This window comes from Fistularia commersonii, chromosome 3 (assembly GCF_037954325.1).
Source record: "Fistularia commersonii isolate RoL2024-O1a breed Wild chromosome 3, RoL_Fcom_v1.0, whole genome shotgun sequence".
NCBI classification, from domain to species: Eukaryota; Metazoa; Chordata; class Actinopteri; order Syngnathiformes; family Fistulariidae; genus Fistularia; species Fistularia commersonii.
In genome coordinates this window covers 7,006,433-7,032,913 of record NC_141286.1, presented here as the reverse complement: position 1 = coordinate 7,032,913, position 26,481 = coordinate 7,006,433, and the positions used below count along the sequence as shown (strand labels likewise).

General features: G+C 46.4%; 1 protein-coding gene across 3 annotated transcripts in view; it reads right to left on the bottom strand.

Moving 5' to 3' along the window:
- numbl (NUMB like endocytic adaptor protein) overlaps positions 1-24,614 on the bottom strand; it is a 50,642-nt gene extending 26,028 nt beyond the window's left edge. For 2 of the 3 annotated variants that reach the window (XM_086143401.1, XM_086143409.1), the window contains exon 1: positions 24,272-24,614. Coding sequence is in view for 1 of the 3 variants with exons in the window: in XM_086143393.1 (XP_085999519.1) it covers positions 388-428 (41 nt within the window). In the remaining 2 variants the exon portion in view is untranslated. Of the gene's footprint in view, positions 1-387; positions 576-24,271 lie in introns of those variants that run through there. The other variant, XM_086143393.1, reaches the window with a different exon arrangement.
- Between the last annotated feature and the right edge of the window lie 1,867 nt (positions 24,615-26,481).

Here is a 26,481-nt window from a genome sequence, read left to right as displayed (position 1 = left end):
CTAATGCATCTGCTAAGGCTATTAGCCACTATGAGCCCTGGACACAGGATAGAATAGACTTATTATCACATTGTCACCAACTGAAATAACCCAACGGCAAAGACAACAAACCTGCAGAACAAGGAGCAACGCGCTTGACCTCTTTAGAGCTCGCCGGTATTTGCCTTGTTGAAATAGGGTCAAAATGATGGCGAGATAAAATAAAAAAGAGGCAAGGCTGAACGGGGGGGGGGGGGGGGGGGGGGGCAACAGTAACACCGACCCAGTTAGGAGCCAAAATACACAATGCACAAATGCAGACGCTACTCATTACTATGCATGTGGGATATATCGGCTGGCGAAAACCAAAAACACACAGATCAGCCCTCTACTTTCGCCGGGACTCACCTGAGTTCGATGGCCTCCCCCATCTCGCCGCTAGAACTCATCGTGCACGGAAGCGACAGAGGATGAGAGAAGATGCAGAGGGACGGGGGAAGAAAGAACTCCCTCAGACAAGCGGCCACGGTAACGGCGGCAAGAGAAAGAGATCAGAGGAGGAGAGGACAGCGTGTGATGATATTGCGCCGGCAGAAGGGGCAGGGAAGAGAGTGAGCGCAGAGCCAGAGAGAACCACACCTCTTCTTAAGGGATTAACTTGGAAAAGGAGCCGGTCGCAAACTTAGCGGATGCACGCGCCGAGCGATGCGCCCGAAACACACAATCACAACTGCCCGCGACCCAGCGGGGGGATGGGGGTGCCGGGAGAGGATGGCGAGCATCTGGTGCGCAGATACACACAAACCCCCCCGACGCACGCTCACATCTGCACTAAAAATACAGACGGATCAATGTTCGATGCACAAAAATCTCCGGGAGTGAGGAGAGACGGGGGAACAGAAAATTAATAAGGGGAGGGGTGGTTCAGTGAATCATGGCGGGTGGTGACACAGTTTTCTTTGCTCTCCATCTGCTGTGGACACGCTGGTCAAGAGTGCACTGGGGGAGAGGGCAGGAACCGGCGCCGGGGCTTAAAGGAGACCGGGGCTGACGCGGGGACGAGAACGCGGCCTCGTAATGTGTTTCCACAGAATTCCACCGCACTGAAGGGCAGGTCACAGGAACGGAGCCAGAGGATGAAGTAGTGTTTTGTTTTATTTTTCTTCCCTTGTCAGCCTGATGAAATCGGGAGATCTCTCTCCTACACAAACACCTGGCGACACAAGGGCTTTTCTAATCGTGTCCCAGATTTCGACGCCGGGAAAAAAACAATTTCTCAAAAATAATCCAAGCGGTTTGGAGATCATGGCGGAAATCAGATGGCTGGCGGGTAATGGTCATGCATCCGATGTGCGTGGGTTTTAGATTGACTCTTGTGCAAGATAGAGCGCCACAACTGGCCCCCGGTTTTACTCGGTCTTTTTCATTCACAGAGTTTGCGTATTATTGAGCACTTTCATCTGCGATCTTTCATCAAAATAAGTCTGACTCTCCTCGCTTTGCGTTGAAAAATGCTGCCCGGCGAGGGTTTCTCGTTCGCTGATAAACGTTCAAAGCAAAGTGAATATGAGCGCGAAGTATTTCATCGGTTCGCTGATGCCTGAAGTCGAGAAACGGGAGAAGGAGAAAGTTGGAGCGCAGCTTTTAAGGAGTCGGGCTCAACATTTGATTATTGGCTCATTGATGTTTCATTTAATCATTCATTTTCTAATGCATACCGCTTATCCTTCAATCAGGGTTTCAGGGAAGCTGGAGCCTACCCAAGTGATCACTGGACGCGAGGCGAGGTTCGCAGGAGCCAATCACAGGGGTGCACGTGGAGGAAAACAACCATTCGCTCTGTCATTCACAGGTCATACAGAGACATATAACCATTCACCCTCTCATTGACAAACAACCATCACTCTGTCGTTCATATGCCATCGAGACTCTCTCGTTCACATGGGTCATATGGAGACATAATACTATGTACACGCTGATTCACACACCTGGGCAAATTTAGGGTTTCAAATGAACCCACTGCATGTAGGATTTTGGAGGCGGAGTCTACAGTTTGTCGCCTTTACACGTCTTCTTTTTGTCGCTACAACGTTTTTCAAATCCACCGCGCCTCGAGGCAAAGGCATAAAATAAAGCACACGACCCACTGACCGACATTTGGAAATATAAAAAAAAGGACGACTACGGGGGCTTTTTCAATTTTGTTCTAAAACGGTCCCGCATCGGGAAGTTTCTGGCCGCGGATGACAAGAGATGGTGTCAGACGACAACAACCACCATCCCTAACGCCGGCGGTGTGACTGACTCCATTGTGTATTGTGCGTTTCTGTTTCGTGGCAGATTAGTATCAGTCTTGTACCGGGGAGGGTCAATCTGGTCACTACAGCTCCCCCGGGGCCGGGAATGACCTTCATCCGCGTGCTTTGCGCGACACCAAACGATAGAGGCGGTTGGGATTTGGTGGCCGCGCGAGCATTCGTGGGCCTCCGTGACGCCACTTCATCCCCATAAGCAGTTTAGACCTTAGCTTCACGGATACGTCTGTCACAGACGGAGCCTCCTACATTTCATGACATGTCAATTAGCCACGTTAGCCTCAGTCTGTTGCTATGTGTGACATGCAGAGACGACGTGCATCGGCATCCCTGCGGATCACGTCATGCAAAGTGGATATGACGAAAAATAAGAGATTAGACAGCACTTCTTTCGGGACCGCTGTGAGGCTTTCACTCACTCAGCATGTTCCCCTCCTTACATTTCTTTCTTTATGGTGCGTATTGAAACATAAAATGAATTCAGCGTTGGGAAAGGGTCCTTTGTTACAAGAGAAGACGTCAAACCCGATAGTTAGGACAACTAACCTTTATGATCTAGGTCTCAAATTACCTGATGGCGTTGTTTTCTACAGACCTCTAATCTTGATAATTATTAACATCCCCTCCTATTCCTCCTTTCTCTTGTACTCCCATGCTCAGACAGTATAAGGAGGAGGAGGAGGGTGAGAAAGAAAAGAATCTAAAAATAAAGAGGGGATGACTGAGATGCTGAGGAAGAAAGGGGAGTTTTAGACGAAAACCAAAGCTACGGTAGGCAATATCTCTTCAGTGTTGCATCTCCTAGAAGTGTGCGCTCGTGCAAATGTGTGTGTGTGTACGTAGCTGTCTCCTGGACAGACAGTGACACGTAAGCCTATTATAACGGCCGTGTTGTTATGATATGAGACAATCCAAGCAGCCAGGTGCCTGCAGACATACCGCCCGCTCACATTAGGTGTAAGCTCTCGTGCCAATGCGCTGCTCCACATGGCCGAAGAGTGTTTACACGCTCAGTGCTAACATGCTAACAAGCAGCTATTTGAACTAACGCTGTGAGAGTATTAAGTAGGGCTTCTGCTCTCTCAGACACACACACACACACACACACACACACACACACGACTGCAAGTAATGATGTCTGCGGTTACAAATGCTCACCATGGGACACAGGTTAGCTAACAGTAGCTAGCAACAACCAACATGTTGAGTATGACAACAAATTACATTACACGTTCAATGCTAACATGCTAATGAGCTATTTTGACAAACACTGTGTGAGTATTAATTAGCGCTTCTTCTCTCTCAGACACAAACACACACAAGCACACACACACACAGAAACAGACTGATACACACGCACGCACGCACGCACACAAACATATGCATGCACAAATAACCACAAGTAATGATGTGTGAGGTAACAAACGTTCATAATCTGTGTGACTAAGCAGCCACACTAGCATGCCATTTAACACAGAGTCACTAACATTAACTTGCAAGAACCCTTCCTGTTGACTATGTATATCTAAATATATAAATTACTACAAACTACATATATTAGACTACAAATCAGCCAGTTTTAATGATGAAATAGGGCAATTCTAACTTTAGGTCGCACTGCACTTCGTAGGAATTGTGAGGAGACTGACTGGCGCAATTTAAGTCAACAATCAAAAAGAGTGCAAACAGACAGAGAAATTAGTAAAACCCAATATGAAGAAAATGTGACAAACTGGAGCAGGAAGTAAATAAAATAACAACTACACGGGAGCTTCAAAGGAACAAAACAAATATCTAGACACGGGTATGTAATTCTAACAATTTAGGAACATTTTTCAATGGCATGAGAGCAAAAAGCTTGTAAATAAGGGGAACAGAGAAGTAAAAGTTTGATGTGATGACGGCAGCAGCGGTTTGGGTTTTCCGTGCAGTGACATAAGGAAATAAAAACTCCGAACTTTTCAGGACACGGGTTCCTTGAATGCACCGCAGACCACTGTAGCCGAACATGTGGTCTCGTTGTTTTTTTCAGTTTCACCATGTGGACCCAGATGAGGGATATGACATTTTTATGATGCAGAAAAACATTATTCGTATATCATTTTAATTTACAACTGAATCATGCTGCACACAAGCACCCATCATAATCTCATATCGTTTGAATTTCAGTTTTCACTAATGACAAATTCATCTAACTGCTTGTATTCACACAGACATTTCAAAATATTATCCTGCGAACTGAAAGGTTCAAAATGTTTGCAAATTTAGATTGGCTTGTGTTACTTTAACTTCTATATCTGTGAGTGATTTCACAAAAACACTCAGATTTATCTATTTTTCTAAACAAACCCTTGCTTATTTGCGGCTGTTGTCTTTTTATAGTTTACGCCATTCAATGATGGCCCATTCCCATTATTTTTAACTGACAGGAAAATTGGCATAAAATGAATTAATCACTTACACAGTCTCAAAAACAATTGGAGTCCATGCTCACATTTTTATTATTTGAAATTTGGAGGGGGGGGGAGAATTTGTAAAACCACACTGAGATGTACACGCTGTCCAACAGTGCGGTTTAACGGCCAAATCCACTGCCTTAACCTGACAGGCTCATCATCGATTTGCGTCTCTGGTCGATACCGCACTCGTTTTCTTCTTTTCTTCTCTCTCTCTCACCTCATCCGTCGCTCCTCTGCCAAACAACTCTATTATCTCCCACGCACCTTTCTCTGCAGACGGAGCCTGCAGTTACAGAAAAGTCTGATTGACCAGATGTGTGATGATGGAGGAGTCTGTGACTGCCCCTTCGTGTCTTCGAGTAATCTAGACACACACGTCCGCGCACACACACACACCAACACACACACACACAAACCATACACTGTGATTTTGCCATCTGATGAAGCCTCTTACTAGATTACATGATCAAAAGCTTTCCAATCTGTGTGTGTGTGTGTGTGTGTGTGTGTGTATGTCAGTCATGCCATGGGGCCATCTAGGTAGCAGCAGCTGTTTCTTTTTTTTTAATCCTTACATCCTAACTCAGCACCTCGCCTTCCTAATCAACATGGCATGCCGGCTCAGTCACGCTACGATAGACACACCAAGACCATGTGAAAACCTTACTGCTGCATGGCAACCGGATCCCATGGCAACCAATGGCATGGCTTTTTTTTTTTCTTTTTCTTCTTCTTTGGGGATTTGTAGAGCGAGTGAGTGAGAGAGAGAGAGAGAGGGAGTGAGAGAGATAGAGTGAGAGTTAAAAGGGACATGTTGTGAGAGGTATCTCTAAGAAAATGGCAACTCTTGAGTAGAACAAAAACAGTGGAGGGCAGTGAGCATACACGCTCACATACACACACACACGCACACACCCACACCCACACACACACACTCAACTTTCTCTACACTAAGATGCAATGACACCCCAACAGATGCAAATGACAAGCGAACTTTCTCTTCGCCTCTCAGAACAAGGTCTTTGCAGCAAGCGTGAGAGAATGAAGAAAGGAAGGAATGACAATGTGAAATATGTAGAACGGTGGGAATCACTGCTTCTTATCCTCTTTTAAAGATGGAGAGAATCTGATAGTCATGGGTGAGTTCTGTCTTTTGCTGCTTGAGCAATGGGCCCCCTGCTGGCGGTTATGGGTAAAGCTTATGTGCGTCCCAGCATGTTTTGTGTGTTTATATGACAGGCAGGTTCTATGTAAACAAGTGAAAATTGATACGTATACAATTTAGCAGAACAAGAAAATAGTAATCTAAGAATAAGGCACTACATTGGGTTTGATGTGAAAGGTGACGTTTAAACGAAACAAAAATTCCAGATCATCACAGCCCATTTACCGGAGACGACCCACAGGGCATTGTTGTCAGCAGTGTTACGGGGAAACTATTTTCTCTCTGCATTAAACCACTCGTAACAAACTGTGTAGATCATCTCCCGCGAGCCTGGCCAGGATTTTTCGGAACAGAAACTCCCCTCTGAAGTTTCTGACCTGTCGGAGTTCACGCTTTTCTTTCTTATTTTTTTCTCTTTCTTTGGCATTCTGCGCTACTCGAGACAAATTTAAGACGATGGAGGAAGAAAAAAAAAAAAAATGGAGTGGGGGTGGTGTTGGTGTTTGGGTGGAGGGGCTGAGGAAAGAAATATAAAAACTGCTTGTACCTACACATACTCAACCTCAGGTTATGACTCAGCGTTCTCGCCGTCGACACGACGCACTCATGCATTATGGATGCATTTGCATGTGAAGCAGCTCCACACAATGCCAGGAGTCTAAAATCAATAAGGCTTTTAGAGCTTTTAACATCTCATTCCCCAACCCTCCACCCCCTCCTCCTCGTGTGTGTGTGTGTGTGTGTGTGTGTGTGTGTGTGTGTGTGTGTGTGTGTGTCTAGGACCAATCTGACAGCCTCCCCGTCTGACTGGCCTTCGGATTCCTCCTGTCAGGTCAATCTGTCCGGTTTGGAGAGCGAAAGGTTCGGTAATTAAAGATAAATTCGCCGGTGGAGAGCTCTGCTCCCTGTGCGCCTCCCCTGACTATTATCTCATAAATAATCACCTCGGCGACAACATCCCCGTCTTTTCTCGCCCTCTGATCTGTTTACAAATTCGTTCTTGTCCTCTTCCGTTACCCCGCATCGCAAAATCGCTTTTTCCGGGAACATCTGGTGACACAGAAACCGCCCACTAAGACGATAAAAAGAAATCATTAAGGAGTTAGTCAGTGGATGTTATTGTCGCGGTGACGAAGGATCGCTGGCGGCTCCGCTTTTTCGGTTGTTTCGCCGCAGGGAGGCAGGAGGACCGGGTGACCTTGGGGGAGCGGTCGTGCCCCATCGACCGGCGCTAAAAGCTCGGCCCGGTCACGCAGGAGTGCAGACGAAGGACACGGGCCGGGAAATTCAAGCAGACGTGAGCCGGGGTTAGTTCTAGCAGGTCGACAGCCACGGGACCATTACAGATCGCAAGCGATGACGATCCGATCGTACTTGAGAACTGCTAGTAAAAAATAAAGCCAATCCTACTTTTCCCATATATTATTGCTCCAAAATTAAATCATATCTGTTTTGTACAATTTAGGAAAATTCCTGAACTCCCCGCTCACTACGAACCCCAAGTGACTGGTAACATTGCACAAGAACCACTTTACTGCTCCTCCTACATTACATTACTAAGTATTTATTTTATTTTATTATTTATTAATTACTTACATTTTTACTGTTATGTGATGTTGTACTGTCTTGTAAACAATAGACAATCACACCCTCCACCCTCCTTAGACAGGAACTTTTTTGCCGTTATCAGCTATTCTTATACTGCTATCTTCTATTTTTTTATCTATTTTTATTCTACTGTATACATGCATACTGTGTACATGTCTATTTCAACTTTTTGTGCCGACAACATTTTGTTATGCTTGCTATTTGTCTGTTGTGAAGGGAGTGTAAAAAGTAAGGATTTCATTGCATTGTCTGAATCCCAATATTCTTACAGAGTCCATGATAATAATAATCTTAAATTGTGAATAAAAGACGGCAATAGGCTATTTTTAGTAATGTTCCTCAAAGGTACGGAAGCTCGGACACATAAGGACAAATTATTTGCAGACAAATGGAAGGAAGGAAGAAAGGGATAGGAATTTGAGGGGACAGTCAATGGAGCTGGAGGTGAATGAACAAAAGAATTATTGATGAAAAAAGCAAAAAACAAGGGAGGGTGAGCATGAAAACTTTCGGGAACGAAGGAAAACGAGACTTTTCTCGCATTTTGGTCGGGCGAAAACACCCTACGGTGACTCCCGGAAACGTCTAGCTGTGTCCTCTCCATCTTAGAACACGGACATGTGAAAAAAAAAAAAAAAGTGGGAAGGAAGTGGAGGGTGATTGCGAAGCAGCAGAGTAAATACCCAAGCGGTGATGACCCTCGGAGCAGGGCGGGTCATTCTGGGATGGAGAGAAGGAAAGAAACGGGAGGAAGACAAGTGGGCTAGTGTTCATGGGCCGGTTGCTAGAAAACACAAGACGCCGGCGGACGCCAGCATCCAGTGCAGGAAACACTTATAGTGACTTTGTATGACAACATGCAAGGTTATCGCACTCTTGTTTCCACAACGGCGTGCAAAAGGAGGCCACCTCAATTGGCACCCTGCCCTTTGAGAAGCGTGGCGAGACAAAAGAAAGAGAGGGGGGGGGGGGGTTCTTTTCCTCACTCAGAAGTGTGTTTGCATGCATTTGTGTGTGTGTGTGTGTTTGCACAGTCCCCGCCAGGCACTAAAGATAACAGACAACGCACCACAGATGGCTAGTGCGTCTCGTCTTTTCACTGCCACCGCTGCTGAGGAGAATGGCCAGCGGTGGCCCCTCCTCCTTCTCCTCCTCCTCCTCCTCCACCTCCTTCGCCGCACCCCTTTCTCTTTTATCAGCACGTGTGTCCGTCAAACGAGAGCGTGTGTCTGGGACAATGGCGGGCAGACAAAGAGCCGCCCCACCCACCCACCCCGCCAGGATGCTGAATAGGGGGGCACGTGGGCCTTGTCATTGAGGGAACAATAGCAGTGGAAGAGAAGCGGGGCGGGGCATGATGGAGGGGGGGGGGGGGGGGGGGGTCGGTACCCCCGGCACCCCCTGTGACCGGGGGGGGGGGGGGGGGGGGGTCGGCGGGGCGCAGCCTGGGTGGCCCCTGCAGGGGCCGGAGTTGAACTTGCCATGGGCAGCTTTTAGCGTGAAAAGCCAGCACTTTGAATTCACGCTAATGATATCCTCCCCCTTTTTGTCTTGCTTTTAACTCATTAATTCAGGTTAATTAATTAACAAATTAACTCACTTTTCTTCAGACTTCTCTGTGGTGTTCTTCTTTCTAGCCTATTACAAACTGAACAACTGACAACCTTTGTAAACACATACACTACCTTGATATAGATGGATGGACAGATAGGGGAGTGGATAGATGGATGGATGGATGGAAGGATGGATGGATAGATGGATAGATGGATAGATGGATAGATAGATGGATAGATGGATAGATGGATAGATGGATAGATTTTTTTTAACCTGGTGTCTATTACATTTCTGTTACACAACTGCTCACAGGTCGAAACAGGGATTTTGTGGATTTCGGTAAAATGATTCAGTTCATGCTGACAGGACTTGCACCTTTCACTGACTTCCGGATTTTCCATCACCGTTTGTGAGATCTGTTTCTACTCTGCTTATCCCTTTGCTGTTAATATAGCACCATCATCAGGTCAAAATATTCATGCATCCATCACGGGCGAGCAGCTCGGAGTCTGCGACACCTGCAGCGTATTTGTAATATCTCTGCGTGTTGGTGCACTCAACCGAAAGCAAGCTGGTCTCGCGAACCCTTGGCATGGAAGACAAATAACCTCACACGTGGTTGTGTGGAGTGGTTTCATGGTTGCGTTTGCCCGAAGCTCCTCCGCCAGAAAGACAACTCAAATGAAAGTTTACGGAAAAGAAACAGAGGGAGTGGAAGCTGAAGGTTAAATGGATTTTAAAAAAAAAAAGGTAAAGACATAAAAATATGATCAAGGTAGACTCCAAATATAAGAAAATGATCTAAGTTTAGAAAAAAGAAAGATTATGAGAACAGGTTTTTCTTCTCCTGTAAGTTTAAAATTAAGCCTTGGGGTGAGGAAATAGTAACAACCCCTTCCTGTGAAACACCAGGAGTGTGTTTTGTTATTTTGGCTGTTTTTTTTTTTTTTGTTTTTTTTTTCATCCAGATAATCTATAGCTGAAAAGATGTTGGCCCCCAGCTGGTGGTCCCTCCACGGCCCCGGGAGGCGGGGATCAGATCCTCCGGCCCCTCGGACACCTTCTACTTATGTCATCATTGCCTACCTGGACCCGGGAGCGCACTTGTTTGCAAATCCGGGAACTTTTTTTTCTTCCACCCCTTTTTTGTGGGGGGTCAGGGAGCACGGCGGTGATGGGGGTGCGGTCGGACAGCTAGGAACAGCTGGGCTGAGTCTGCAGCAAGCGGGACGGGGGCGGGAGGTGGGGTAACGCAGAGGGGCAGCTGGAGGGGTGGGGGGGTGCGGAGAGGGCAGGCATGTAAAGCGAAGCAGGCAGGCTGCTGACAGGCCCCTTTTGAGGCAGCAGCTGGTTGGAATGGGGGTCTCACCAGCTGTGCCTCCGCTGACCTCTCCCCACACTTCTCCACCTCCTCTTCCTCTCTCTCTCTAAAAAACTCCCAGCCCCCCACTCCAGATAGAATCCTCACCCTGGAAAAAAAAAAAAAAAAAAAGCGGTCAAAGACGCACACGGCCATCTGTCAGGAGGAGGAGAGTTGTGGCTCAACGATTCCCCCCTCCAGGATGGTGGCGGGACGGCCTCAGTGGAACCCCCGGCCACGCCCTGAAACATCCTCCCCCCCCATCGGGAGACACGGGACTATTCTTAACCGGCCACCAACAAGGAGCCTCTTCTGACGAGGCCTCCGGTTAGATCACCGCGGCTGCAAACGGTGACTCATCCGCGTTGGAGAAGCAACGCAGAAAGGCGAAAAACAACCCAGCGGTCGGGATGGGAGGGAAAAAAAAAAGGCTATCCGCTAGCGGAGAGTGGATCTTTTGGGTTGCCCCTTTTTTTTTTAAATTTCACGACGATCTCAACGGCTGGGAGGACCGAGGTTTCAGTTAAATGTTTGTTTTTGATGCATTTATTGTCATGTATGGTGACGTTTCAGAGATTTCATCGCTTTTATTCTAACCTTCAGGACTGTGGGTTAACAGATTCACTTGGACAAAAAATTTAGAAAAAAAAGGGAGGTGGAGTTGACTGCTTATTCAAAGTGACTGGTGGAGAAAATACTAAAAATAAAAATCAGCCTGTGGCGTCGCCCTGTACTTCACGTCAACGTTTCAATGCCTTGTCTTAAAAATAAATATAGAAAACTAATTTTCGTTGATACTTGCTTCGTCCCACCTGGAACCATTTATAATCACAGAGCTGCTCGCGGAAACCATTGGAGACCGGATTTCTGGGACCGGTAACGGCGACGAAGCGGAATTGATCATATCTGACATTGATTTAATGCTAGAGAGAGATGTCAGCGAGATATGGACGGATGTCACGTCATGAGGGGGAGAAAAGACCCAACTTTGTACGTGCAAAAAGAAGATGTAACCAACAAACGACGGACGTCCAGAAGATGTCAGGATGCTTGGAGTCGAACAATGACAGCATCAGCTGTTGTAGCTTTGTTGACCAGATGCTACAGCATAGGTTCAAATATCTATGAAACAGTTGTCCGACCCGGCGCCTGCTGCTTTACTTTATATCGACTAATACCATCCATGCATCTAAAAGATTTGGAAAAAGCTCATGTATCACCTCACACCTGATCACCTCTAAAGACTGGTTCTTAGAGTATCAGACTGAGATTTCACAAAGACTATCAATCTTATTCCCTATTTACAAGACTACTACTACAATTTTTTCCCACCATGCAATGTTATCAGCGGGTATTTGCAGAGCCTCTGCTATTTCTTTCTTTCACTTTTCCTTCTCCACTCGGTCTTGACACATTGACGTCTTGCAAGCTGAGCTGAGCCCACGGCTCCATCATCTGCTCCTCTTTCTGGACGGTCCATACTGATCAGGACGTCCTTTGCCGTTCCCATTCATCCAAACTGCCAATAAATACAGTCTCTGCCGCTGAACCCACTGTGGTGAATGCTCTTCTACCAGGTTTCCTATTTCCGGTATTGTTAGAGCTCATCTCCTGGTTGTTGATCGTGTTATATCACCATAAAGGCTGAAAGACTTGCTATAATATCAAACATGTTTGATATTGTTGGCGCCCGAGACTCGGAAAAGGCTGATTTAAAACAACTCAGATTACCACCTTATACTTGATGATGGGAGCACGCTGTGACTACAGCAAGATGAGTAAAACCCCTTGGATTTCCTTACAACTTTTAAGTCCATGACCATCAAAATGGTTAGATGTAAGCTTAGCATATCACACGGAACTTCCTCATTTCGAATAACAATGGTATTAGCCTGTCTCCGGTGCATGTAAACATTAAATAGTCCCCACTTCTATACAACCGGTTCACGTTCACCCATTCCCCGATGGCGGCAGGGTCGACGTGCAAGGTGTAGCCAGGCCATCGGGAGCATCCGGGGTTTTGGACGTCTTACCCAAGGACACTTCGACATGCAAAGCTAACATTATGCAGAGACAGACAGACAGACAGACAGGCAGGCAGGCAGGCAGACGACACCCGGTTCGCGTTTGCTGGTTATGCATGTGTTTGTGCGTTGGCGCGGATTTAATCTGTTGCGAGTTCCTTCCAGGAAGGGGCTCTGTTTATCGGGAGGCGCAGTCTTCTGCCCCGCTTTCCATCTTCCACATCTTACAGCCCCAGCCTCCTTTCCTCTCTCCCTCTCTTTCCCCTGAAGGGGAAGCAATGTGAATATTAGATGGGGACAGATTGTATTAGATAAGACAGACCTACATAAATGGAGAACAGACACAAGGAGATGTGTGGTCTGAGGCGTTTCGCAGGGAAATGTTCCTTTAAACGATCATTAGCTTTGCATGAACATGGGATGATGGGGGGGAAAAAAGAAAAAAAAAAACACTCATAGCAGAAATTTCTCACATCTACCGGGAAGAGTTTTATCAACTGTGGGCTTGGTAATCTGCTTCTAACGGCACGCAACTTCACAGATTTGCTTCGCTTTTTAAGAAGTTCTCAGACTTATTTTAAGGTGCACCAGGGGAGCTATTTTGGCTGGAGCAGGTATGCTACCTGACGTGCACACACACACATACACACACACAGAGTCAGCGACAATCCAAAGAGCTCAGTGAAATTTTTATCTGCAAAAAGAATAAAAGGTTTCCCTCAGGAGGGAGCAGAGTAACTACGGGCCGAAATTCATCAGGTTGTCTGAAAGACAAATGAGCGCTGCTGCGTCTTGTGACTACAAAACGCTACAAAAAACGATTACAGGTTGACCCTTTACTCCTTTAATTTCCTTGATAATTTATCCTTGTTCACGCGCCTCGCTTCGAGAAACACTTTTAATATAACATCTCATTGACTTCATTTGATTATACTTTAATAACTTTATAAAGCGTATTAGCGTTCAAAGATCGCTTTACAGCTTAATGTGAGATGAATTAACTTCCACAGTTCAATACAAATATTATTCTTTGTTGTGACGCGAAAAGAAAAAAAAAAAATGACCCATCCAGATGGGACGCAGGAGCAAAGCAAAACGTCTCGAACTTTACTTTCTAAAGCAAAGACCTCAGGCCATGGCAAAGATTAGAGGATTTGTTTTAAGGATGTGCGGATGTGCACTTTTTGCAGAGGAATACGGAGCGTATGGATTTATGTTTTGTATTTTAAAAAAAAAAAAAAAAAGGTCATAAACCGCTCCAGATTTAGTGATCACTGCCGAAGATGTGGCCCGGCCAAGCACCCTGTGTAACACGTGGCTCGGTCGGGATGTAAACAAAATCCACGTGAGGGAGTAAACGCCCGTGTTAAAGTGTGTATGTATATATATATATGAAATGTGTGTGCGTACATGTGAGACAAGAGAAGAAGCTTCAAAGGGGACCCACAACTGAGAAGACGCGGGGGGGTTAAAAGAGGTTGAGATTTTCCTTTGACTCCTAGGAATGCAGTTCAAGAGCAACAGCACATTTCCCATGTGGAGCCCAGTGAGCAGCAGGCATGTATACACACACACACACAAGCGCACACACACACAGAGCCCAGACTGTGTTCTCCTGTTCTCCCCACTTGTATGAAGCAAAAAGCCATCTGTTGAACTGGACGATCCTGGATGCGACTGATTGGGACCTGTTGCGTGGCCTTATAATTTTTCCCCCTCCGCGAGCGGTGGCGGCCCTCGGGAGTGACGGGAGAGAACGGTAGAAACGCGTGCACGGCGCCGGCCGAAAGACGAAGGGCGACAGGTTCCGCTGATCACATCACCGCGATCTCATCGCTGCACAACTCCCCCATCGTCTCTTTGGCGTCACCAAGGCGGAAGCAGGCACAGCAGGATCTTGGTCTATATTACTTTTTCGTGGATTTTGCTGATCATTGAAGGCCCGTCCAAGCACCGGAATCTGGAAGCGTTCGGATCCGAATCAGCCCAACCTTGTTGAAGATTTTATGCGGTCGCGCCTGAGACGTAACGCTTCACAGCCTCCTCCCGAAGGGGCCAAGAGGTGAGACGATGCTAAAGGAGGATCTCAAACCGTCCAACAATGAGACTCTCTCTTCCCTTTAATTGAGTTAAATGGTGCGATTTGCGTCAAACACCACCGCAGAAGAAGTTCTCCAGTAATTCTTCGTACTTTACATGAATATGACCGAAAAGCCTCGCGCCTGGATGTCATCCTTGAGGAACTTTCCATTACAGCTTTTCAGTCTCTATTACTCTCAAACTGACATTCCAGGGAAAAAAAAAAAAACTTGATTTAATTACAGAAAGCTGCACAACAAATGTTACCCGCTCCTAACAGAATCAGAATTTCAAGACATCACATGCGCTCTTTTTCGGACGGGGATTCAGATTTGGGGTTTTTCCACAGACGCCAGTATCTCCAGTTTAGTATCATTACAATTCCTGCAATCGACCAAAACTCAAAGGTGTGTTATACATATCTAATTCTGGCCTTTCTTTTTAATTGTATTCAAGTATTTAGAATACATGGGTGAAGCGCATAAAATCCATGTACAGTAAGTCAGCTACTTTCTTTGAAATGTAACCATGTCAAACTGTCTGGTCCCTATCTACATAGAATTCTATCATATTCTATTCTTCATCCACAGCCATTCACTCATTCACATATCATGTAGAGACAAACAACTATTCACTGTCATTCACGCACATGTCCTACATAAAACCGTTCGCTCCCAATTTCCAATCAACCGACTTTATCTTTGGACTGTGAAAGGAAATGGGATGTCCTGGAGGAGAGCAAACGAACCGCACACAGAAAGGCCTCTGGTTGGAACCCTGAACCTGGGGAAAGCTAACCGTTGCACCGCCCCATTCTATTCTATTCAATATGCTTTACAGACAGTATTTCTGAATACTCTCACTGAAAAGTGAGAATAATCAGGGAAAGAACACATTTCCCACAGACCTCTTTCTCAGTTTCTCCCAAACAGAATTGAACTATAAGTCTGGGTTGGTGCACTTTTCCCGACAAGAAGAACAGGAAGTTCAGTCTGAAGCAAAAACCCGCCTTTTATTCATAGGCCATTTAGAACATGCCAAAACAGGAAGTGCCGTGGACGACGGATCGGTTGGGGGGAGCGAGCGCGGCTGATGTGTTTTTTTTTTTGTTTTTTTTTCTCACAGCGGGGGGTTTCGACAAGTCGATTGCATCCGTCACACGCAGTCAACCCGCTAATTGTTTACTAGCCGGTTTGTACAAGATATGATACGATTCAGAGAGCTTAATAGGGAGCGGGAGGACAATTTTTACGATCGCAGTTAATCAAGCTGCTTCCAGTCGGTCCAAGCCAAGCAAAATAAGGGCGTCAGCTGTTAAAGGCCGTGGGGCTTTTTCATCTTTGCCCACAAAGAATCGGAACATGGTTCGAAAAAACTAGTTGGGAAAAAAAAAATACTTTCTGCAATGTTCCTGCTTTGAAGTTTGCTTGAAAATACTCCTCCCCATCCGACGGATTCGAAAGGTAAGACTCTGATCGTTCCTGCTTCCCGCCCTCTCCGCTAGCAGAGGTTTTTCTAGCCGTTTTTTTTTTTATTCATCCACTCCAGCGGTCGGCCCGGGGTGTCCACTTCGACTCTCTTTCCCAAGTGGCCGGCTGATTTAGAGCCTCTCTCTCGCTGACCGACTCGGGAGTCCTTAAGACTGAGCTTTTTCTGGGAGGACGTCTACTCGTCTTCCTACAGTGGAGACGGACAAAGGAGGGTCTGTTCCTTCCCACTTCCCCCCTGACTGAGAGACGGCCAGGGAGAGAGGGAGCAGAGAGAGATACACCAAGAAACCAGTATTCGGAAGGGAAAGGAGAGACGAGATGAAGGCTGAGAGGAAATTATAGAAAGGGAATGGAAACGGCTTATTAACGAAAATAAAAATGAGACTGACTATAGAAAAGTCGATAGGCAATCAATGCAGGGAACGCTTTCTGTTGGCTTTTTAACAAAGCATTTGCGTTGGGTGGGAAAGATCAGCTCCAAAAGCGAACACCATCAGCAATTTTCAGCGTCGCATTTTTTTTTTTCCCCGTGTCACTATCAATGTGGCGTCGACCCCTCCTTTCTTTGGACGCCGCCACCTTCATCCGCCTGCCCTTGAACACTTACAGGTTTACTCCCTTGAAAAAAATAAAAAATGTCAAAATGTTTTCTTTTTGAATCAGCTTTTGTCGCAGATTATCTGGTGAGGCGCCCTTTCAGCGACTGCTGAAGGGGTGAGGGAGTGCCCTGGGGGCCCCGCAGGGTCACATCCGAAGCCACAGCACCTTTTTCGTGTTCTTTACGTTTTATCTCTGTACTTGCGGAATTAGTCCATCCCGATCGCTATTTACAAGACGACAGCTAGAGTCTTTCACCAATTTTTTTCCCACCGAGCAATGTTTTCAGCGAGTATCTGCAGAGCCTCTGCTATTTCGGTCCATCACTTTTCCCTCTCCACTCAGTCGTGATACGTCGGATAGTTGACATCATACAAGCTGAGCCGTTCTGCCCACAGCTCCACCATCTGCTCCTCTTTCTGGACGGTCCATATTGATCGGGTCGTCCTTCTTTCCCGTTCTTCCATACCGCCAACATTTACCGTCTCTGCCGCCAATACCGCTCCGGTGATTGTTTGTCTACCAGGATTCGTGTCTACGGTTTGTGCATCTATTGGTTGTTGATTGTGTTGCATCACTGTAAAGACTGAAAGACCAAGATTGATGATAATATCAATAAAAACATATACGTATGTTTGATATCGCCGTTAGCCCAAGACTCGGAAAAGACCGATTAAAAGCAACTCAGATTACCGCTTTATACTTAACGATCGAGATGAAACTTTTAAAATTTCCTTCTGATTTTCAGTTTGCAAAGAAGGCCATAACCATAAACTTCCCAGGTTTCTAGTCGACACATTTCACAAGATAACCTACACGCAGAACACTGGTTTTGCCTTTGAATCAATTGAAATTAAAAGTAAAAACATTTGACAGTCGCTTTAAATGTAATAGAAAAGTGCGCAAAATGAAAACGTATGCATTCATTATTTACATGACTCCTCCACTCAGTCAAAGGAGCCTATTCTGTCCTATCTTGTTATTGGGCAAGAGGCAGGGTTTACCCTGAACCGCTCACCAGCCAATCACAGGGCCACATACTGAAACAAACAACCATTCACCATCTCATTCCGGTATCTGGGGATTTTAGGGTCTCCTATGAACCTGCTGCATGTTTTTGGTCCATGCGAGGAAAGGCCCCTGTTGGAATACAAGTGGGAAGCTTCTCGCCGCCGCCTCAGAAACAAGTCTTTTCAGTAAAATTCGACATTTTTTTTTCCGTTTTTCAAACTGTTTCCTTACAGGATGGGAGATCGGCGAGTCAGGAGAGGAACTCTGTTGACGTTTGGATTATGTACTTTCACGCAGATGCTACGGCATATTTCCTCTCAGTCACCACAGTTTACCTACTTAACTACTACATTTTGGTTCTTAAATCATCCGTGATATGAACACGATGTCCGCCAGAGCGCTTCATTTCTAAACATTTGAGAAAGGGCAGACGGTGGGCCCGGCTGCAGCGCTGCTATAATTGGTATACGACATTTAGGCTTTCGTAGATTAACTCACGTAAACACTACCGCCCCCGACCCGACTCCCACAACAGATTCACCTTCCTCATCCTCCCTTCCTTTCAGTAGAGAGCGAAACTAGTAATAAATCAGTAGAACCTCAGCTTTAACGTCTCTAGTTGGCCTTCGAGCTGAGTTTTCGATCAAATCTTGAATCCAGGCGCAAACAAACATACACACGGGCTTTCCGTGTTGTAGAGAGTCGACAGTCGTGCGTGGTAGTCTGTGTTGTTTATATCTTTCACCTTTATTTTTTCCTGTTCACGTCTTTGCGCTTTTTTTTCCCCAGTAAGTTAGCCCTTATTATGGCTCCCAAAAAGGTTAGTTACAATCGATCCGAAGAAGGTTATAATAGTGAAACCCACGAGCTGTGTTTTAGTTACAGATTTCGCTAAGCGCTATGGCATAGCTCACGGTCAACCGTTTGTACAATCCTGAAGGACAAAAACGCGCTGAAGACGGTGGATTGTGTTAATAAAGCAAAGGTCTCAAGTCTTAGAAGTAGTAAAGTGGTTGTTAGTTTGGATTTATGAAAGGCAGCTTGCAGGAAGTAGCGTTAGCAAGGGTCTCGTGCAAGAAAGCTTTAGTTTTGCTGATTTAGTGAAGGAAACACAGAGTACAAGTGCTTGCAAGAAAAACAGAGAACACCAGAACTAATGAACAGTAATAATTAAGGTTAGCTTTAATTCCTTTCAGTATTTCTGCCACAAGTAATCCCATAAAAATATTCCAAAAGAGTACAGTGTGTTTTTTGAGGCTGGAGAATGGATCGATGGGATTTACATCGATTTCAATGGGGAAAAATGGATTCGGTTCATGAACGGAGACAAAGAACGAATAAAATCAAAATAAAAGCCGGTGTTACACTGTACTTTTGTGACGTGGTGGTGGTAGGGGTTCATTCAATCTCATAATTGTCTTTCTCATGGCGCCAACAGCTGGGAGGACGCTGCACATCTGGTGCACAGCTGGCCGAGGAGGAGGAGAGACGATAGGAGTGGAGAGAAGTAAAAAAAAATCCAAGGTAGGTTTAATAAACGCTAAAGCGAGGGATGAGAAGAGAGGAGGCAAAACAGACCCACGGTGGCGGGAGACAAAAGAGAGGCCGAAGATCGAAGGAGCGCGGATGCACCGAGCAGCATCGAGGGAGGATGAAGAGTCACACGGAGTCAGTGCTCCCCATCAGCTGTGTTACTGTCAGAGCTCCTCGCCATGGCAACGATGAGTCACGGCACCGGTAAACAGAACGCGTGTTTTATAAACCGAAGGCCACACTTGGCACGTTCGCCGCGACATCGCTGACATTTTTACAAGGGTGAGCGGTGGTTCGGCCAACAGAATACGGGGCACGTCGCTGACTACGGCTTTTCTTTCCCGGGCGGATTTATCTCTCACTAACCATTCGCCGTAAAGTAGGGGGTGGGGGAGTTGGTCCAAACACACATCATCATCAGTGCGCCATCATTTCCTCGGAAGATAGATTAATAATTGATGAGTTTTACATGGGCTGTGAGCTGCCGTGATGCAATTTTAAAGATCATATCATCACTCTTTCTGTCGGATGGCGAAAAAAAATCAACAATCTGTTGAGTATAGGACACAAAGTTCTGATTCCAGGGATAATAATGAAACAAATAAAGCGTGGCAATAGCCAAACGAGAGCACAAAGTGTTATTTCAATTAATTTTTCTTGAAAAGTTAAGAATGAACGGTTTGTTTTGTGTTTGCACTTTAGCTCTTCGATGCAGAGCTGACGGACGCTGGCGGTTTAGCGGGTTTAGCGACAGCGATACTCCTTCTGTAATTTGGGTGTGAAAAAAAAATGAACTCTGGTCATTTTCTATTAATAATAAAACACTACCATTGTTGTGAGGACCGCTTCAGAGAAGGGAACCGTCCTTCCTTCTGACAATCTCACGGCTAAGAAAAAAAGAAAAACAAGCCTCGGGGCGGCTCGGTGGAAAGACTGTTGACGAATTGGCTCGGATCAATCTTTGGCACTTATCAGAAGACATGATGCAATGTGCAAATCGTGTGCCAAGGAGGAAAACATGACAATATGGGCGAAATCTTTTAAACTCTGTCGAGAGGCAGGCCAACGCTCCATACTGCCGGGGTGAGTTGTCGCACCGTGAGTTTGAACGTCTTTCCCCCGGTTCACTTTGGTTTCCAGTCAAAGCGTGCGATTGTGCACACACACACAGGTGCAGACACACTCCGCGGTGTATCCTGATATATATAAATTTTCCTGCAGTTTCCTGCATAATAAAAGCAAAATCTCCCACAACTCTGAGTTTAATGCGTGTCCCGCTTTCACCTGTCCTCACGCCGTCCCGCCTCCACCCCGGCCGCCTTGACTGTTTCCGGCAGGCCCGTGGAGCCGCACCACACATAACACACATGCCGGCCATTCAGCCGCATACAACCCTTTTAAGTGTTGTCCCCTAACTCACTCACTGCTAGCTCGCTCTCTCTCTCTCTCTCCTCCTCGCAGCGTACTGAATAGGCCCCTCTGTGCTCTGGAAGATTTAACTCGGGTCGTGTCTGTCGCTCACAATCTCCCTCCCTCTGGATCACTTTGAAACAGTGCGGGCGGAGAAGCCGACTGTCATATCCAGCATTGTTATTTTACTGAAGAGCAGCGCGTCACATGCTTTGAATTAAAAAAAAAAACAAAAAAAACCGACAAAGTCATCATCCCTCAAATATGGCAAGATTACCCACATTCTTCCCGCACGTTACATTCCACACGGGCCTTTCCGAGGCTAATTTACCTATAGTTCAAATGCAAAATCCTGATTATGCAATCATTATTTTCTTAATCCGAGGGGAAAGTCTGTGTACCGTTGTACGTGACGGCACGCTTTGTAATGCAAAAATCCCCTCGTGCCTCCCGCCATACTTTTCTTCCCATATAATAATCAACGATGCAGAGGAGGAGATGAATAATCCTATGATAATACGACTGTTCTGCCATGAATTTTACACTGTGATTGCGCTAAGCCTCCCCGCCGGTGCACAGTCAACGCCGTGATTTATGAATTTAATTGGCGACGCGCACGTGCTACAATAGGGGTTAAAGGGCGTCTAGAACAGGTGCTGAGTAATTCCTGGAATAAAGCGCGCGGAGACGGTCGACAAGGAAGGTAGAAGTGCATCCCCGCAGAGGCAACATCTAGGGAATCGGACAAAGATGGATCGTCCTTTTTTTCCTGAGTCGCCATCTACTTTCCTGATTGTCTGCGGAGAGAAAGGGTCGCCGAAGCCAGGAAATAAACCGCTGATCGCCTCTGAGGTAGAAGTTGGCACGCACACCGGGTATCAGCATCCCTCTAGTGAACAAACGCGGTCGATCGCAGGTCAGGTTGTCGCACGAGGGAAGCGTTCTGATCCAGTGCCGCGATTGTTTGTCAATCGGTATCGACGGTTGCGGGGGGGGTTCGGCGCGCGGATGAAAACTGCGAGCGGGCACTTAGCGCGAGACGAGACCTCGCCGGGCGAGGGGTTGCATTTACAGAAATCAGATAGCGCCGCTCAGCACATCAGACACTCAGACGGCGGTGACGTGTGTTTATGAGAGAGAGAGAGAGAGAGAGAGCGTGCAAGGAACAGGGCGACGTAGACATAAACGCAAGCCTTCTGTTTGCAAACTTGCACAATTACAGCGCTGGAGAGCTCCGGTATCTCTGTAGCTCATATTTTCGACCCTGCTGCACCTTCGAACCACTTCCTGCTTGGCAGCTTCTCCTATGACACCTAAAAAAATTTGTCATCTACCGCTTTCGTGACGGTCCCAACGTGTCGGGCCGTGTCGCTTTCCGAGGCGCCCGTCAAAACTTTCGGCGCTCGCGATCGGCGAGACCGAAACGGCGCCTGACGCCGTGCAGAGGCGCAAATGAATGGAGACCTCTGTGGCGGTTTCAGGTCCTGACCTGAAGACCGCCGAGGTGTTTGTACGCCGGTGCGACAGAGGAGGAGGTGAGAGCAGCGTGGCTCCCGGCTGAGGCCGAGGGCTGGAAGTGGAGCTGCTTGTTTAGCAGACCCACCCTGTCCGGCACAAAAAGGGGGAGGGGGGGGGGGGCAGGGGCAACGCCCTCTTCTGCTACCAGCCGTGCCAGACTGCGCCCTGATTGGCCAGCTGGATGACCTTCGATCCCCCGTTGTACTGTGGCCTCCGCCGAGCCCACCCCTCCCCCTGGTGTGTGGACAAACAAAAGGCGGTCGAGTCCTGATGCAGCGATCAGAGGGGAAATGGTTGGGAGGGGAAAGGGAGAGGTAGTGCCGGCTCGGATGTAAAGAATCTGTCCGCCGGACGGGAGCCGACTACCTAAGCCGAGCTCCGCGCCAAACGCGACGTTCAGACCGGTCTTAATCTGATCTAAAACCCGGATGCAGACAAAAAAAAAAAAAGTATTTTCTAAATCTGGCCAAGGATTGTCATCGAGGTCTTCATTTTTACCCTAATCCCAAACCGAGACTTATCAAGCGCCTGGATCAAACCCAGCTTTGATCGAACCCCGGGGATAGGATAAACTTAAGTCGGACCCCCCGGGCCTCCATTATGAATCAAGACTTAATTTAAGCTCGGCGATTGAAGCCAAACCACGGCTAACCTTGAACTAATCACAGGTTCAAAACCTAACCCATCCTTAACCGAACCCCAAAACGCAGATCGGGCCGGGTCTAAATCTAACACCGTATTGGGACGATAACCCGGCTACATCCGGCCCGGGATTAAGATTAGATATTAATCTAGTTTTTCCCAAAATCCAGATTAAATGTAGTTCAGACCAAACCGGTCGGATGAATTGCCTTCTATGAAGGAACATTAGACAAATCACCGAACTGTGTTTTGCAACATTTATATTGCTACAAAACTCATCAGTAGATTCATATTTAAAACAAAAGGGACAATTTTAAAGTGAGGACTAATGAAGTGAATGTTAGCGTAGTCGTAAAGAGGAATTCACGTCAAGTGCCGATGTTCAGCTTGGAAAGAGACCAGATGTCTTGAACAAACCGTGATACCCGGACACGACCGGGCTCCCGTTCACTCCGAAAACCGTGACCGATCCTAACCCCCACCCGGGTCCCGTCCACGGAGGCTTTCGGGCCTCCCGCAGCTCCGGGCTGCCGTCCTGGGATGGACTCCTCCGGGGTCCGAGTACATTCTGCAATTCTAGACCCCGGGTAAAAAAAAAAAAAAAAACAAAACGTCTAGTCCCTAATCCGGCCCGATATCCCTGCAGCCCGGCACGGGAGCCGTCTACACAGGTGGCCTGCGGCTCGGAGGCTGACTCACCGTGAGATCGAGGCCCCGCGCTTACTTCTCTTAATGCACTCTTTCTCGGAGAGGCGGCGGGTCAGGATATACCACCCCCTAACAGCATTACTGGCTGTCTGAGGAATGCCATGTCATGGAACAGATGGAGCTCCACAGACAATGGAACCTCATGTGTTACATGGCCTATATACCGAGGCATGCCATGTGCCATGTGTGGCTGCAAACCCATCTCCAAATATCTCTCTCTTGTGTTCTTCCATCACACACACCTTGTACGTCGCTCTTCTAGAACTTTTTTTTTTTTTTTTTTTTTTTTAGGAGATGATGCAACTGTGCACGAAGGGAATCATCACGTTGGATCACCTCGCCCGACTTGGTGCAACGAAAGTGAAGGGTAGAGACAGGTAGAGTTGTGCTCCCGCATATTAAAACCTGGTGTTTTCCGTGGAAGAAAATACCTCCAACCTCCATACCGTAATAGACGTGTAATTACGCAGTACTTAACGCAGTGTATGATTTCCTCGCCGGTTATGACGTAAATCTCCGTAGCGGACGACGAAGGCTGGTGATGAAATAATCACATGGGATGCAAGGTAAATGATAATAAAGTTAGATTTGGAAAAAAAAAAAAAATCTATGACATCACTGCCTCGTTTCATTCATTTTACACACATGCGGAGCTCCGACGACCAGACCCGCAGCCGGTAACTCCCCGGATTAGAATCGCGCACGTATTCAGTGTGTGCGTGTATGTGTGTTTAAGGAGTCGGTTCATTATTAAGAAATGACAAATCGCTTGGAAGTCCTGATGGGATGCCAGATCGGACGGAGATCGAGTCAACTCACCCAAGAGAACGGCGGATGATCGGCTCCCCGCACCTCCGCTGCGGTGATCCAGGACCCCGGACGAAGGGGGTTGTTATAGCCAAAAAAAAAAAAAAAAAAAAAAATAGAGAATAATCTATAATTGCTTTCTATGTTCGCCTCCAAATCTTCCTCCGCGCTGCGGAAGCGATGCGTGGAAGCGATGTGGAGCAGCTCCGCACGGTGCGCACAAACACACACACATATATATAACTAGGGTTTAACAATGTCACTCGTGCAAAGAAAAACCAAAACAAAATAAACAAAAAAAAAAAGAAATAAGGTGGTAGTCTTCTCCCCGGGATGCGTGTGTAGTAAAAAATTCGGATGCTTTGGTTGTTGACTGTGCGTTTTACTGTGGCGTTTCCTGCGGCTCCACCCGCAGAGCCAGCCTTCCCAGTGCGCCCATTGGCACAGGAGGACGGGCATGCAAATCCACTCTCCCCATTGATGTTTTCCACAAGAGGTGGAGGAAGGCAGGAGGAGAGGAAGGGATGGAGGGAGGGAGGGAGGAGGGGGTTATGTCTGTTTCCGACGCACAGCAGCGCCATCGTGCGGCGACCTCACACACAGGGGTTCTCTGCAAGGTTCCCTAAACTGTTGTCATGGGAGACGACCTGATGAGGTTTTTCATTCACTCATTCATGCATTCTTTATCTTTACAGCTTATTTTGCGCTGCAGCCTATCCCAGCTGTCATTAGGCGATTCAACTTGTCAATAGCCGGGTCACGTATAGAGACATTACATTGCATTTGGCAGACGCTTTTATCCAAAGCGACTTACAATAGAGGACATAGGGACTGCAAATACACAATGCACAGGAAATATACAGAACAGTAAGCTTGGGTTAGTGAGTTGTTTTTTTTTTTTTTTTTGACAAAGACATACACAAACATACACACACACACTGCATAGCCTAACTTGCTGCCTAACCTTATCTGGGGCATCAGAGCAGTAAAAAGTCCTGAAAGAGAACAGTTTTTACCTGTTTCTTGAAGGTTGAGATAGATGATGCTATTCTTGTTGCTTCTGGAATTTTGTTCCACCACTGAGGTAGTAGAAGTGAGAACAGTTTTGCCTGAGATCGCTTAGAGCGAGCAAAAGGTACTGCGAGCAAAAGACATGCAAACATTCACCCTCTCATTTATGCGTCATATACACTGACATCCAGTCAGATCATATTAAAACCACTCACTCTTGTTCAACTCATATAGACTGTCAGCCATTCACCCTCTCATTCACACCTCATATGGAACAAAAAATATTCACCCTCTCATTCATACATCAGTGACCAACAATTCATTCACATGTTATATAGACATGCAGCCGTTCACTCTTTCATTAAAACATCATATAGAGACGTAAAACCATTCGCTCATTTGCATGTCATATGGACATTCAGCCATTCACCCGCCTATTCGCACATTTGGGCTATTCAAGGTCTCCAGTGAACCAGATGCATGTTTTTGGAAAGTGGGAGAACCCGTAGGAAACCCATGCCGACAAGAGAGAGAATACGCAGATCGAACCGGAGGACCTTCTTGATGAGGTTCTCTGGAACAAAAACAAGGTTTTAGAAAATATCACGGTCGTGGTAAATAGTCGTCCATTAGTGTCCCAAACTACTCCCCCACTGTCCACGCTTGATTTATGTGCAAACAACAGTAAGAGATGTTTGATCGCACTACTGAGAGCCGTCTGTAATAGTGTGACCTCCTCATCAGCTTACATAAGAAGACCATAATATAAGAAAATGATCACATAATGTACTCCGGTACAAACACCACCGATTATGGCCTATGAGAGCATCCTGCCCTTTTTTTTTTTTTTCTTTTTAAGAGTCAACACAACTCGGAACATTTTGCAAAAGTGAATAAAAACATCAAAAACAACAGAATATGTTGAGTGACAACTAAAGCCATTATTATAAATATTATCGTATCAGAGGAATTCTAGATTTAGTCAGATGCAATCAGATTCAACCACAAAAGGTTCATGACAACTCGGGGAAATACCATCCAATAATTCTAAAAAAGCGTAACAAAAAAAATGAAATTATCCTGCGTCACCAGGTCATGGGAATATGAATTGTAAAAAAAATCAAAAAAATTGAAGGGCAGAGAAGCTGGCAGTGGTTGCTGGACATCCTCAATGTTACAGTTTTATCCAGGAGATCAGCAGACCCAAAATC